Source organism: Ananas comosus, linkage group 17 (genome assembly GCF_001540865.1).
Source record: "Ananas comosus cultivar F153 linkage group 17, ASM154086v1, whole genome shotgun sequence".
Lineage (NCBI taxonomy): Eukaryota > Viridiplantae > Streptophyta > Magnoliopsida > Poales > Bromeliaceae > Ananas > Ananas comosus.
Window position 1 is genome coordinate 1137593 of NC_033637.1, and position 15897 is coordinate 1153489.

General features: G+C 37.1%; 2 protein-coding genes and 1 pseudogene across 4 annotated transcripts; 2 read left to right on the forward strand and 1 right to left on the reverse strand.

Annotated features, from left to right (window-relative positions):
* On the reverse strand, nucleotides 560–5323 carry LOC109723015 (auxin transporter-like protein 3). The gene is made up of 8 exons (XM_020251216.1): nucleotides 5005–5323; nucleotides 4648–4833; nucleotides 2845–2957; nucleotides 2521–2704; nucleotides 2328–2425; nucleotides 1598–1805; nucleotides 1206–1463; nucleotides 560–931 (listed from the first exon to the last, which is right to left on the reverse strand). The coding sequence occupies exons 1-8, from the start codon at nucleotides 5155–5157 to the stop codon at nucleotides 740–742; spliced, it is 1392 nt and encodes a 463-aa protein (XP_020106805.1). The 5' UTR covers nucleotides 5158–5323; the 3' UTR covers nucleotides 560–739.
* Nucleotides 9646–12192, forward strand: LOC109722798. 3 transcript variants are annotated; one of them, XM_020250944.1, is made up of 3 exons: nucleotides 9646–9812; nucleotides 11056–11557; nucleotides 11702–12192. In XM_020250944.1, exons 2-3 carry the CDS (start codon nucleotides 11084–11086, stop codon nucleotides 11846–11848), a joined length of 621 nt encoding a protein of 206 aa, XP_020106533.1. In that variant the 5' UTR covers nucleotides 9646–9812; nucleotides 11056–11083; the 3' UTR covers nucleotides 11849–12192. The 3 variants fall into 3 exon arrangements, with proteins under 3 accessions (XP_020106533.1, XP_020106532.1, XP_020106531.1); XM_020250943.1 differs by having other exon boundaries at nucleotides 11078–11557; XM_020250942.1 differs by lacking the exon at nucleotides 9646–9812 and having other exon boundaries at nucleotides 10368–11557.
* Nucleotides 13796–15763, forward strand: LOC109722682 (annotated as a pseudogene).

A 15897-nucleotide genomic window follows, 5' to 3' on the forward strand; every position in this document is an offset into this window, starting at 1 on the left:
CACACACTACTGATCTCCTTTTATCCATCTTTTCTTAATCATTGAAGTTCAGTAGTATGAAGGAAAACTCATGTTAGGAGTAAAAGTTATATTCTAGATGCAGCAACTCCAATTCATAGTTTGAAGTTTGAAAATGACATAAAACTTTCTGGATAATACAATTTAGTGATGAAGGATCATCTTCTTCTATAAGGTTTTTTTTTTTTTTTTTTTTTTTGAGAGAGAGATAGGTAGCATACTACCCGCTTCGTTTATTTATAAATAAAATAAACTTAGCTGGAAATATGAATCAACCAGGATTCGAACTTGAATCTCGGGTACTAACCATCAAGCCCTTTGCCACTTGTTCTAGGGACGGTCGGAATCTTCTATAAGGGTTGTGTATAAGAAAAACATAGTTTTATCTCTTTTCTTAATTTTATTGCGCTAAAGTTTAGATGGATCTCAAAACTGTTTACCTAAATAAATAATTTTATAGGAGAAAATATGAGCGCACGAGAGAGAGAGAGAGAGAGAGAGAGAGAGAGAGAGAGAGAGAGAGAGAGAGAGAGAGAGAGAGAGAGAGAGAGTACTCTGATTTCTAAGTAGCATTTCATTAAAACATACATACATACAATCTTAATTAGTAGACAAGCACTTTCACACACACACAACTCTCTCTCTCTCTCTCTCTCTCTCTCTCTCTCTCTCTCTTTTCTTTTTCTTTTTTTTCCCTCACTCTCAAAAGGTGGGGGCAAACCTAGTGCTTGGGTGGACACTGGTAACACTTGTTGAAGAGCCCAAATGTGTCCACTTGACGAATGAAGTTGACCATGCTCGCCCACCCACCGAACCCAAACCCAACCACAAAAACCCACACCACCACGAAGCAATTCACCGAGTATAGACCCGCCCATCCTCCTAAGAATGTTGGTGGCCTCTCCACAGCATTCTACAATTTTTTTTTTTAAAAAAAACAAGAATGTATATAAGACTAAGCAAATATTTAAAACGTTAATTACGGTATATTTTTATGAGACATGTTCTTAATTATCATACTTCACTTTCAAAGCGGTTTAATATATATATAGAGCAAGCAGTATTAACGGGCACTTAGCACAACAATTTTGTGACAATAAATTAAGTGTTGTATATATCAACTGTGGACTAATTAATAATGTGAAATCATGAGAAGTTTTATGTATATATATATCTATATACTTTACCTCTCTAGCAGAAGCGGGAGCAAAGGTTATCATGTGCGCCAGGGACGGAATTATGTACACAGTGAAGCTCACAAGCAGCGATCCGACGGTCGAATTGATCGGGCCGAAGAAGGGGAACACGATCGCGAGGAACCAAATCGGGATCACCACCGGCAGCCTCGCGATCGCCCTCTTGACGATGCTCTTCGTCTCGTGCATGCCGATGACCTTCTCCCACACAAAGTAGAGCGGCGTGCACGCAAATCCAAATGTTATGAACTGCAAACATACACACATGTATATACATTCACACACATGAATTAATCAGGATGAAGTAGTTAGTTCTACGGCACGGAAAAATAACAATTTGAATTAAGAGGGTTACGTGTGCAAGTTGCACTACTTAAAACTACCTGATGAATGAGCATGAGTATAACTGCAGTGTCTCTGAACCCAGATTTTGGGAGTAAAGCGAAGGCATTTGAGTGATTTAGAAGCATGTCTCCAAAAGCCCAGTACATTGAAGCAGCTGAGGGTAGTGTGAGTGTCAGCACATACGAAGTTGCAAAGAGGTACACAAGCTTGAACTTCTGCGGCTTCCACATCGCATGCATGATCTCTCTGCAAACCACAAAATTTTAGAAATGTAGACTGTAACGCCTCAATAGTTTCATATTGGATAAAAAAATAATTCTTATTAGAATATACCAGACTTCGGATACTTATAATAATAACTAGGCTTAAGCATTTTGGACCAGTGTTTTGGGCCCAATGAATTATTGTTGCTAGCGGGTCAAATCGTTATAATAATTAGTATCAGAGCCGAATATCAGCCGAAAGTTTTATGCGGGACAAAATGCTAGACTATAGGTTTGGTGGGAGCCACCTCTTCGCGGATATTTCTAATCTATATGAATTTGGACAATCTGTATAATAACTATACTTAAATATTTTGAACTGGTAGTTAAGATCCAACGAGTTATTATTGCTAGTAGGTCGGATCCTTGCATAAACCAAAAGAGGCTAAGGTTTAGACAAAAAGCAGCAGAGGGCCAAGACCATGATGTTCACTGCAGGTGGACAGAATATTTCCTGATAATTGTTTGATTTAATCATTAAATTAAACATATCAGGGTATCTTACACTGTAACAGCATGGCCTCCAAAGGTGTAGAGTATGTTTGTAGCTCCAGTGAAGTACAGGACCATCTTGGCTGGACCTGAGTGCTTAACACCTTCCACCTTCATGTATAAAAAAATAAGAACATTAATTAGTAATTAATTAAGCTATTTTTTGTTCATTAATTAAGGTTAAACTATTATTATTGAAAATTTACCTGGCCATTAAGTAAGGCTGCAATGGTGAGATACCATGCAGTATAGCTAGTCATTAACAGGCCCAGGAAGGACCAGATCCTGTAGTTGTGGAAGGAGGGGATGAAAACAGTGGTGGCACAACATGCCCCAAAGATGTATGTCCATGTCCTCTTGTCTAGGTTATCATTTATGTAATAGATATTGCTGCATAGAGAGGGGACAAGTTGAATATTTCTCTTTTGCTCCTTTTTTTATTTTTATATTGAATATATATATAAAGATCACGAGGGTTTAAAGAGTGTGAAGAGAACAGAGTTTAATTGTAGTAATTAGTTATTGATCACCTTGCGCATGCAATGAGTTGGATTACTGATCCAAAGAGAAGGAAAGTGCAGTTGAAGAATAGACCAATGTTCCTCCAGTGCTTCCCCAGCAGCCCATCAAGAACTTCAAACCACTGAGAAGGACCACAAAAAATGTCACCCAAAAAGAAAAAGGAAAAATGTATAAATTTAAAAAGAAACAGAAAAATATTGTGTTGTATTTATATATATATATAGTATAGTAGCCGGACTCATATAGAATTATGTTACTATACTATCAATAGTACCAAGCCCTTGTTACTATTGAGTTTTCGGCCGTTGGATGAAAGGATGTGTGGTTAGGATAATAGTGGTTCCCGGTTAAATTGATAGTGGTCCCCTAGGGTTGAGTGGGTGGTTGGTTTAATAATATAATCTAACGGGTGGAAATGATTAAAAGGTAGATCTAACGGTAGAAAACTCAATAGTACCAAGAACTTGCTACTATCGATAGTATAGTAGCCGGACTCTATATATATATATATATATATATATATATATATATATATGGGTTTCATACTTTCATGTATGTATTTATATATGTCTAATGGTGTATGGTACATATGATGATTCCTTTATCCAAGAGGTACTTTTCCTTTGACCCCCTAATTTGCCTTTATTCATACGTTTGCCTTTTCCTTATAAATTATTTAAAACAGTGAACATGGAGGAGGGGGCTTTCTCCCAAAAGATGGATGAGAATATATATTGCTATTCTTGAACTATACATATATATATATATATATATATATATATATATATATATATATATATATAACGTCTTCTATACTTTCGAAAGTATGGAGACCTCCGTACTTAAAAGTTATTTTTAATGATAGGACATCCGATTCGACCATTGGCTCCGTTAAGTATAATCTACCCTATTGAAACTATCTAGAAACTAAATTTTATAATTTTTTGATATCATTTATCAAGCGATCAAAAGATCTTAAAAATAATTATTGTAATGGTCGATACGGCATATTTTTAAGTTCAACGGCATATAAGTATCTAAATTACATAAAAAATTAATAAAAAATTTTACTTAACATCGGTAGCAAGTTCAATACTTTCGATTTAAAATTTGAATCCTTTATCACTACTTTTTATGAGATTTTTATTTTCAGCCGTTCATTTTGAGGCTACTCGTTCACTAAACAAACGAAGTAACAAAATTATGAAATTTGGTTTCTAGATAGTTCCAATAGTGTAGATCAAGTTTAACAAAACAAATCGTTGAATCGGATGTCCCATCATCAAAAATAATTTATAAGTAGAGAGACCTCCGTACTTTGAAAAACATAGAAGCCTATATATATATATATATATATAGTAGAGCTAGAATACTTATAAAAGTATCATGGGGATAATACTTGTGTGTTTTTAGCCCTTGGATGGAGAGATGTGAGGTTGAGATGATGGTGGAATGTGGTGGTAGGTGGAATAGTGTTTGATCCAAGGGCCATTAATAATCAAAAAGTAAATTCAATGGCTAAAAACCTGATAGCACTATGGAGGTGATACTTGTAAAAGTATCATAGATCAACTCTATATATATATATATATATATATATATATATATATCTTCAATCTCTTACCCATAAAAGAATATTGCCTTTTTTGAAAACTGAACCATATAACTAAAAGACTACTTTTGGTAAAATCAAACTTAACATTAATTATAAGGTAACTAACTGTAGGCAAAAAATGCAACAGCACAACTACAGGAATTAGAACCATCATATATATATATAAAACTAAGCAAGCTTTTAATTATTTGTGTACCTGAATAACATGGTTTCTGAAATCCACCTTCTCCCTCTCTTTTCTAGTCCTGTATTCCACATAGAGCACACTGATAAGATAAGCAGTCCAACTCCCCATCAGCCCATAGAACAGCTGAAAAAGCACTCCTGAGACCATCCCCAGCTGAGAGAATGAGTATGGCAGTGTGAGAAGCACTTGAGCCACCTACATGTACAAAACCACGCCACCACCACCACCACCACCACTATTTAAACCTCAATGAATCTATACATATGATTCTAGAGATAGGGAAAAAAAAAGAAGAGAGCGAGCACTAATTATTAATTAATGCGTGAATTAGTGTGTGAGTGTGTGTGTATATATATATGTTTATACCTGGTTAGAAGCACAGCTGAACCATGCATCATAAACTGAGCCACCATGCCAAAAGTACCTTGATATCTTGCTCTTTGAGCTTGTTTCTTCTCCTTCCCTTTCCATCTCTATGTAGTTCCCCGCGACGATCGTCTCGACCTTCTCCGACGCCATCCCTCTCCTCCTCTCTCTCTCTCTCTCTCTCTCTCTCTCTCTCTCTCTATCTTATGTGTTGTGCTCTTAAGTTTGTAGGAGAGCTTTGGACTTCGGTGGTTATAAAGAAACCCAGTGCCCAATGTATCCTTCTCTTCTACTCCTGTTCTACTCTCTCTCTCTCTCTCTTTGTAGTCGCTCTCTCTCTCTCTCTCTCTCTCTATCTCTTAGGAAAGTAGAGGTTGGGACCAAGGCCTATTAGAGAGGCAGTACACGAGCGGCCTGGCCCACCATTGGCTTTTCGGAAAGAAGCCCATATATATATATATATATATATATATATATATATATATATATATATATATATATATATATATGTTATAGTTATATATAGTAGTATGTATACTTATATATATATAATTTTATAGAACATATATCGTAGTAAACGAGCCATTTTACTACTGATTTATTTTCGATGATGAACTTTCAAATTGACGATCCGCTTCGTTGAACATGATCTATACCACTTGAAGTGTTTGAATCAAATTTCAAATCTTTTCGACATAATTTGTCTAATGATGAAAGGGTTTAAAATTTGTAATTTAGCGAAGGGTCAGTATAAGGAGGCATTTTTCGTTTATCGATCGTCTAGAAAATTCTTTAAACTATTTAAAACAAGATCTATACTCTTGATCTTGATTACAAGACTCCTATCATCATTTTTTAAAGAGTATTCATTTTCAGCCATTCATTTTTCTGTTCACTTGATGGATAAAACAACAATATCGAAAGTGCGTGAAATTTGATTTCTAGGTAGTTTAAATGGTTTAGATCATATTTAACGGAGCCGATCGTCAATTTGGAAGCTCTATTATCGAAAACAAATCGGTAGTAAAACGGCTCGTTTACTACCAAGAGTATTCTAGCTCAACTCTATATATATATATGATTGAGCTCTTATGCTTTTAAAAATATTAAGTCATTAGTATTTATAGATTAGAATGATAGCGATTTTCTAAAATTGAATAGATGATTAGTGGTATAACATAAACTAAAAGATGGAATTGGTCAAAGGAATAGATATAACAGTGAAAAACTTTTAAACATCAAGTAATTAGTGCTTTTGAGAATGCTATATAGCCTGACTATCTCTCTCTCTCTCTATTTATATATAGTTAGAGTGATATATGGGCCAATAGGATTGAACTCTTTTAGTTTTAGATACGTATATATAATATACACATCATGTCTCTCTACAATATTGTAGGAGAAAATATGAATGGGATTTGATTACAACTCAACCTATATTATATGTCATGTGCCCTGTGTGCATCTACATGACACATCTACAATGCTGCTGACTGGTGTGTGTGACCAATAGCTGACCATCTGATCATCGGCCAAGGGTGCGTGATCAAAAGTGGGTCATTTTATCCCCACAGAAAGAAAAAGAGAACATTTGATAATATATATATATATATATATATATATATATATATATATATATATATATATAGGTTATAATTCAGGCTAGTTTTAACATCTCTTCCTAGCTACGTGCGTACGTACATAACAGAGATTAAACTAATTATGCTATAATAAAAAGAAATTATAGACACAAGAATTGATTATGACCACTCGAAGTTGAGAAAATTAACTTGGAAAATTTTAATTCAGAGAGATCAAGCAAACAAGAATTTAATCATTAAATAACTGGTGTGATAATTAACCCTCCTCCTCTCCTTGCAACTTATTATAGGGATTCAGAGGGAGAGAGAGAGAATGCCTTTGAATAAACAATAAATAATTAAAGAGATGGGGGGTGAATGATTACAAAGGAGATGGGGGGATGGTGCTTCACATGATTGTGGCACACGTGTGACAACTGGCTTTTTCCATTAGATTAATATTTAATTAGCTGTGGAGGGAAACAAGGGGTGCTTCTCTCCATGTTGATTTGCAGTGTCAAGCTATGATTAGGGAGGGTCTACAAGGAAGCAATTAACTCATCCTCTTTTGTTTTTCTTTTTAAGAATAACATTTTTTTAATATATATATTATGTATATAAGAATACATGCACAACTTTATATACTTATATAAAGTATTCATGGAATAAAGAGTGAGTTTAATTAATTAATTAGTAACCTTACATTTGGATAAGGGCCCTAATTAAACTTAAAACTTGGTGGGTGGTTAGGTTGATGATGATGATGATTATGGTAGTTAATTGAGCCCCTTCTCTTTCTCTCTCTCTCTCTCTCTCTCACACAGAGAGAGAGAGAGAGAGAGAGAGAGAGAGAGAGAGAGAGAGAGAGAGAGAGAGTAAGGATAAATTTAGTGATCAGTAAATAGTGTAGGGGCCCTATCAAATTTATGATACTTTGCTAATTAATTGTTCATTTGTAGCATGATGAATTATTCATAGAAAGCATGTCTCATAAGAAAAAAATAAGTAAGATTAAACTATGTGCTGGACATATACCTTTCCTTTAGAAGCTACAAATTTATACCCTCTTTTGGTAATTATATTAGGTGACATCTTCAATCTAATAAACAAAATAATATATATATAATTTTTACTCGTTAAAAAATACATTAAAATATTAAACAAAATTCGAATATTACATATAAAAGCAAGTATTAGCATTTATTGAGCATAAGTTGTACAGAATTAAAGTAGACATATTGGATGATGCTATCATCACCTTAATTAAAAAAGCTCCCAATATAAATAATTATTTTATCATTTTTAATCTATAAAAGAGGAGTTGCGATCTCTTTATCATGACCACTCTTCTTCTCCCTTTTTTTTTTTTTTTTTTTTTTTTNGTGTATATATATAGGGTCGGTGTATTAATAAAACTGGTGTATACCCCTTTTACTTCAGTTTTTTTTTTTTTTTTTTTTTCGCCTCCGCGGGTTTTGCATCCTTTTGGGACCATGCATGCATGGTTAGGTCTTTCCGACCATGCATCTTTTAGGTGATATATATTTTTTTTTTATTTGATCCTTATAGAGATGAAAAGTTTGTGATGCTAATTTTTATGATCTCATAAAGATGAAAAGTTTTCACAATTAGAGTTAGCATGTCCATTGTTGAAAGAGCCATAGCACCTTATTCTCACTTTAGCTTCCGCAAGTTTTAATTATGTGACAGGTGGAAATATTGACCACTAATTAGATTGCGATGACCCTAGAGAAGGTTCGGTCTAGAAATTTGGAGAACGACGTGAGATGCACGTGGAATATGTTCGCAACCTATTCGAATAAGATTGACTAATCTGATAGCTTGCTGGTAGGTCCTCTTTGATTGAAGGAATAGTACTTTTTTATAAATGCTTATAAAGATTCTATGATGATGGTAGCTAAAATCAGGACATTGAGAATCCAATGGGAGATTATTCTATCATCTAAAAACCAACGTTTTTTGTTTTTCTTTTTTGCCAAGATTTTTTTTATCTCACCTCGTATTGCTTAATTCATATTTTTAATGAATAAAGCAGATAGCATGCTATCTTTTCCTCAAAAAAAAAAAAATGTGAATGAGTAGTCACAAGAATAGGTACATCATCTTCAGGGAAATTAAAAAGAAAAAATCTTTACCAAAAAAATATAGTCCACATGTAATCCAAATAGGAACCAGTTTTTGTTGACATTTTAACTCGGGCTTAATTCAAAAAATTCTGTAACTAAGTTCTCTTCCAATAATAGCCAAAAAAGTGATTTATTAAGCAGAAAAAAAAATATAAAATAAAAAGGAATCACAAGAGAAAAGAGAAAAAAAAAACCTATGTGAATTTAAGAAAAAAAAAAATTTTGATGGTCTCGTGCATGGCGCGAGCTTCATGGGCTAAATATAAATAGGTCCATAAAAATTATGGCCCATAAACACTTAACGTCGGGACACGCATTAATGGGCTTTTATAACATCTAGCCCATGATAAATTTGAGGCTCGTAGCACATCGGGCCCATCTTATTAGTATCTTTAAATATTGCCCAATACCCTCGGAATAAATTAGAAGTTCTAAAAATTCAGTAAAAATAACCAAATGTGACATGGCAATCTTAGTTATAATAATTAATATTATTTGTAATAATTAAAAAAAAATTAAATTATTGTGAAAAGAGATAAAAATTGGAGAAAGATTGGGGTATGCGATTAGTATATCTCCACCTTATAGTTATATCAAATATTATTATTATTAAAAAGTATATAAAAAGTATATAAAAATAAGAAGAAATTTGAGCATACAATCAATATATTAATTTATAGCTATATTTAATATACTTATTTTATTTTTTAAAATTATTGTCTCTATAAATACTTAGTTTTTATTTTTTTAGACCTTCATAAAGTAATTCTTAGTTTTAGTGATGTTCATGTGCAACGTATGGGATAGGAACTAACTAGAGAGTTGAGTTTAAATCAAATTTTGATTGAAATAAATAATTTATTCAGAATTAAATAAATATAATAATTGCGATATTTATAGATGTTTTTCAGATTTTTTTTTTCCCTTTCGAAAAAGGAACAGAAATATTAATGGCTCGAAATCCGACTCACGCGAAAAGCTGCTGAATAGCGAAGGCTCTTTCGAGATCGCCATTTCTCTCTCTCTCTCTCTCTCTCTCTCTCTCTCTCAACGCGCGCACACGATTCCACGATCGGGAGAGGTAAGCTGTTGATTTTTCTCTCATTTTTGGCTTTGATCTCGCAGTGTTAGTGCAATTTGATCTCGAATAGCTTCTTAATTAAGCCGAAGTGTTCGTAATCGGGGGTTTCAGGAGTTAATTTTTTTTGTGGGAGATATTATCTAGTTTTTTGACAATGTTCGATCATCTACATGCTCATCTCTTTTGAATTTGTTGCAAAATCGAAATTTATGCCTCTTTTGTGCTTCATTATCACTGATTGATTGGGTGAGCTGTGCGAGGTTATTTAGGTTTCAAGAACGTTTTTACTTGTGAATCTTTAAACATGACACCTAAGGAATTATTTGGTACTATTTTTTGCTTTATTTGCTCTGAAGAGAGTTTAGTGACATGTGAAAATTGCATATTTACCCTTGCATGATTGTAGAATTGCGGGAATACTAGTGAAAAGTTGGTATTTGAATGCGGTTCTTGATAATTGATAATATTGATCATCTGAGCATGTGCCCTGTTAGGGACATACACGCGAAAATGTATTTGCATATATGCCTTGCATTTTGGATACATGTTGGTTATATGCCTCTGTTTTTTTTTTGCATTAATGTTTTTGCATACATGCACCTGTTTTTTGTTTGAATGTTTTTGCACATATGCCCAACTGGAAAGTTGGTATTCAGTTTCGTGAAAATAATCTACTATTCTTTCTTTTCTAGAATTGCATGTTAAATGTCTTGATCTAATAAATAGCATAACAATTGAATTGAGGCAACAGAATAGGAGAAGAGAAAGATTTGTACAATTTATACTATATCATCTCTTTGGAAAAAAATTGGTAGTAATGGACATGTTAGATAGCTCGGGCTCGATTGTGAAATGTTCTCTCTATTTCAAAAAGTTTTATCATTGCTATTTACATTTGAATTGGTGTCTTCTTTTCTTTCTTTGACATTTGATCCATGAGATGCTTTTCTCTGACCGACTCTATCAGCAATAATACCGTAGTGGTGGTAAATTGTACTAGGATGAATCATGTGTTTTTTTTTTTTTGTGAAATATTCTAGTGAAAATAACTGAATAGTAACAAAATAACTGAATAAAAGAAACATAAAACATAGGAAGCAAAGTCAATCAAAGATTTTCTGACCATAGTAACCAAAATCGATCAGTCCTCTTTGGATAGCATCCATAGTCATGGTTTGCTTTGCTGGAAAGGAAAGATGATAGTTCTTCTTTGTATTCTTTTCCTGTGGATCTTCTCTCCAAGTTTTCCAACAAAAAAATTACAGGCTAACATGGCACAAGCTGATGAAGAGGACCAGAAAGAAAAAGCCAGGAAAGATTACGCCGATTTCTTGGAGAAGGTGAAAAAGACAGTGTTCATCGACAACATCTCACCCAAAGCCACAACTTCAGTAGTAGAATCAGGACTGCAGCAATTTGGAAATGTTGTTAATGTGGAGTTTATGCCGAACTACATGATTCCTTATAATATCCCACAATGCGCTTTAGTGGAAATGGAGGATCAGAAACAGGCTCTTAAAGCAATTGATGCCATGACTAACTATCCATTCATGATGGGGGGAATGCCGAGGCCTGTCAGGGTGACGGCCGCGAAGGTGGAGATGTTCTGTGATCGTCCTGCGCCGCCTGATAGAAGGAAGATTAGATTTCGTTGGATGCAGCCAACAGATCCCCACTTCCATGCGATGAAGAAGTTTAGGTGGCTTGCCAGGAGGCATACTGCTGAATCTTTAGCTATGATTAAGGTAACTCGCTCTATTGTTAATTCATTCCACACATTGAATTTGCATTATTTTTCTTTAACTGTGTTCCAGCCTTCTTTTTTTGGACTCGTAGAACTTCTTTCTAGCATAATTACTTCATTTTGGGTCTATTAAAAACTTTTGCAGCACCTACTGGCAAGCGATGAGGAGCTTGCGAAGCAGCAGAAGAAGATGCTCGAGGCCAACTACGAGAAGCTTGACTTGACGGAGAAGCACAAAAGATCTTTGCGCCGCTTGACACAACTATACGGCATCGATGTAGATGAAGAGTAGGCGCTTTTTCAGTTCATTGTATAGTCGGCTGCTGACGCCGTAACTGGTCTGCGTTGAATGTAGATAATCCAGCAAGTGGTCTTTTGTGGATCTTGGACCTAGAGGTGCTGTTTGAACCCTCTTGTCTCACTGTTAGTTATGTTGCAGAAGATTGTGAACTAAATCAGTGGGTGTATCTGAGATAAGTACTCCACAGAATCACAGCTTCCCACGACTGGTAAGTGGTAATCCCATTCAACTGCTCTCCCAATTTTTGTTGTGTGGTAGTGTGGGAAAAGTAATTTCTTGGGGATCATAGTTGTTGAAATTTTATTTCCATGAAAAAGTTGGTATCTTTATTGTCACAGTTCTTCCTTGTGTAGCAACTTTTACAATTTGTCTTTTCTGTTTCTTTTTGTTTTAAAGAGAATGGTAGCATATGCTATTCATTTCGTTTATTTTTTAAATGATAAATTTAATTAAAATTTTAAATCAACTAGACTTTGAATTTAGAACTTCGGGCGCCAATCATTAAATTTTTTACTACTTGAACGAGAGATGGTAGGTACCTACCAGCATATACAATTTGTCCTAAAAAAAAAAATTGTTTGTGAATAGTTTAACTTGGTCCTTAATTTTTTAAATTGAACATTTGACATTTCAAACTTATCGCAGAGTAGGTAAGGTGTTGATTCTTTCCTCTATTACGAAGCCGAAGATTCATGATGCGTCCAGAATCTCATCCTCCCCCTCGTATATCGGAATTTTCACGAGTGATTGTTCGGGTTCTGGAAGAATCTATCAGAATGCTGTGAAGGTAGCACCGCGAAATATTTGTTGATCTTGCAAGATAGACCGGTTCATCATCTGTGTTTTGTACTGCTTTGTAAATGGTTAGGCGCCAGGAACACAGACACCAGTGCGCGTCCAAAGAGCGTTCATATCGAACACATGTCGGATACGAACAGGCAAGTGTCCGATACGAACACGTGAGACTGATGAAAGTGTCCGTAATACATAAGTAAATTGTAAGGGACCAATAAATTTAGGGCGTGTTTGATTCGCTTTTTTTTCATCCTGGAATCGGAATTGGAATGGGCGAATTCGTTTGTGGGTGTTCGGTACACGGGAGTTCCATTCCGATTCTAATTTCCGAGTGGAATGGGAATTTTCCAATCACCTCTTTTTTCAATCTGATCTAGGAGGCCGGATTGGAAGTTGAATCCGGACGGAATGGATATTTATTTGGATTAAATTTATTATTTCAACTTTTTTAATTAAAATATGAATTTAAATTTAGAGATTAAATTTTAAATTTTAAATTTTAATTTCAACTTGAATTAAAAATTAAAATTTAATCAAGTATTTCGAATTTAACTTACGAATTTGAATTTAAATTAAATTTTAATTTATATAAAGTTTTATTCAAATTTTATTTAAAACTTAAATTAAATTAATGGATTAAAATTAAAATTTAAATTGTAATTTTAAGTTTGAATTTGAATAAATTGAAATTTAATTTATATTTTGAATTATCCACTCAACTTTAAAGTTTAATTTTTAAAAAAAAATAGATTTAAAATTTTGACATTATTTCAAAATTTTGATGTAAATTTTTAATTTTAATTTTTAATTTGAATTTAAATTAATATATTATAAAGATAAAATTAGTATATTGATCTGATTACGTTTTTTATATTTACCTAAACCAAACATCGATAATGGAAATAATTTTTTCCGATTCCGATTCAGGTGATGAGCCAAACAAAATTAGATAATGAGTCATTCTAATTCTAATTCAAGTTTATTTCGATTCCAATTCTGATTTCGATTCCGACTTCGAACCAAACACGCTGTTAATCTTCTATTGCATTTCATTATTGTTGAAATAGATGGTATTTTGCAGGAGAGGAGAAAAAAAAAAAGAAAAAGGAAAAAAAAAAAAGGCGTATATACTCTTAACCCGCATCCGCACCCGCACCCGCACCCGATAAGGAGGGAGGAGGAACCGTCCCGACGCTGTGGGCTTTTTCTTTTTGGAATTTTATATTTTATAACCAGCTACCCGTTACACATTAATAAACGTTTCTTCGTCCCCCTCCTCGGGGCCGTAAATTAAAGGCCCCTCCGACGCGCGGAAAACTCACCGGCGGTGGGCCGATCCTCCCTTTTTTTTTTTTTGTCTCCTCCTCCGCCATCAATCCCCCACCCCCCCGGACGATGCCGACCACCACCACCACGGGTCGCCTCCCCGTCGTCGTCGTCCTCCCCCTTTCCTCCGCGGCGGCACCCCCGGACTCCTCCTCCTCCAACCCCACCACCACCACCACCGCCACCCTCTCTCACCTCCCTCAACCCCATGCAGACGTGGTGGGAATCCCTCTCCAAGGCCCGATCCGCGCATCCTCGCTCTCTCCTCCCTCTCCCCCTCCCCGCCATCTCCTCCTCGCCGACTCCGACCGCCCGCGCGCTCCTCCTCTCCTCCGCCGCCGCCTACTCCGCCGTCTCCGCCGCCCTCTCCTCCCCTCCTCCGGCTCCGGCGAGACCCCTCTGCCAGTGGCTCTACGACACTTCCTCTCCTCCGACCCCCGACCTCCGCCTCGTCGTCCTCTCCTTCCTCCCCCTCCTTCTCCTCCGCTCTAACCTTCGCTCGCCCGCCTCCCCTCCGCCCCCTCCCTCGCCGGCTTCGAGGCCGTCCTCCTCGCCCTCTACTCCTCCGAGGTCAAGTCCCGCTCCGGCAAGCCCCTCCTCGTCTCCGTCCCCGACCTCTCCCTCCCCTCCCTCTACCACTCCCCTCGCCCCCCCTCCAACCCCCGCTCCCCGCGCAGCACCCCCTCGCCGCCCCCCCAGCGCCAGCCCTCCGTCGGGGTCCTCTGCCCCCCGCTCGAGCCGCAGATCGCCGTCAAATCCACCAAGCGCGCCTTCATCCTCGCCGTCGCCTTCGACGTCTACTACCGCAGCGTCGCTCTCATGCCCGCCTCCTCCAAGGTGGATCTGTGCGACGCCGTCGCCGCCTGGGCGGGCCAGAACTGCTCCTGCCGACGAGGACGACGACGGCGCGATCGGGAGCGCGGCCGGAGAGATCGGGAGGTTAGGGCTCACCGCCGATGCGGCGAACGGGCACCACTGCAACGGAGGGGAGGACGACGAAGCGAGCAAGGGCTCGAGGAGAGGGGCTAGGGTTCCGCTGCCGTGGGAGCTCCTCCAGCCGCTGCTTAGAATCCTAGGGCATTCCCTTCTCGCTCCGTTGAACCCTAAGGAGGTGAGGGATGCGGCTTCCGCGGCAGTTCGGTGCGTCTACGCTAGGGCTTCGCACGATCTTCTCCCTCAGGCGATCCTGGCCGCGCGCAGCTTGATCCAGCTGGATAAGGGCGCACGGAAGGTGGCTAGGGCTTCGGCGGCGGCCCAGCATTGGCTCGGACCCCAACACGCCCAGCAAGCCAAAGAAGCCGGAGATTCTCCTGGTCTCGAAGTGAACCTTGGGGTTTGTACTGCGACTTACTTATTGAGAGTTCTATCTTTGTTCTTCGTCGTGTGCCATTACTTTGCTCTGCACTTGCTTTGTATTAAGCACTATGATTGTTGCCTGTGGTAGGAGTAGAGAGGGTGAAAAGCATTTTATGGAGTGTTTTCATTGGAAAATCCTGCTAACTAATGCGATGTGCTTATGTCTTATGTAGTTTGTATGATTATATCCGCATTCTGTCGGTGAATATACGTTTGCATTGCTTAAGAAAGTTATACGATGTTGTCTGTATTTAGGGACTCCATTGGACGATCGCACTGTTTATGCTTTATAATTTTAGTTTGCTCACAGTAGAGATTATGATTTTTCCTTTTTTTAACCCCTTCAACCTTATTTCCGGTAACTTGTTACACAGGGTTGACCATGATTTACCTACTTAACCGGGACATCTGTTGAATTCCTGTATTGTATGCTTATGTGTAATCTTCTGTACTGTAGGTAAAAATGAAAAAGCATTCCATATTTCTGTAACTACCTTCTTCTAGGTTTATATTGCACAATGATATATCTTGGTCATTCAAGAAGAAGCATTCGCAGTGGCAAA

Coding starts and splice junctions, on each gene's coding strand:
- LOC109723015 (XM_020251216.1), bottom strand. CDS start 5,157: ATGGCGTCGGAGAAGGTCGAGACGATCGTCGCGGGGAACTACATAGAG. Junction 4,834..5,004: donor TCAGCTGTGCTTCTAACCAG/GTATAAACATAT, acceptor TTGTACATGTAG/GTGGCTCAAGTGCTTCTCAC. Junction 1,464..1,597: donor TACTCATGCTCATTCATCAG/GTAGTTTTAAGT, acceptor GTATGTTTGCAG/TTCATAACATTTGGATTTGC.
- LOC109722798 (XM_020250942.1), top strand. CDS start 11,009: ATGATAGTTCTTCTTTGTATTCTTTTCCTGTGGATCTTCTCTCCAAGT. Junction 11,558..11,701: donor AATCTTTAGCTATGATTAAG/GTAACTCGCTCT, acceptor AAACTTTTGCAG/CACCTACTGGCAAGCGATGA.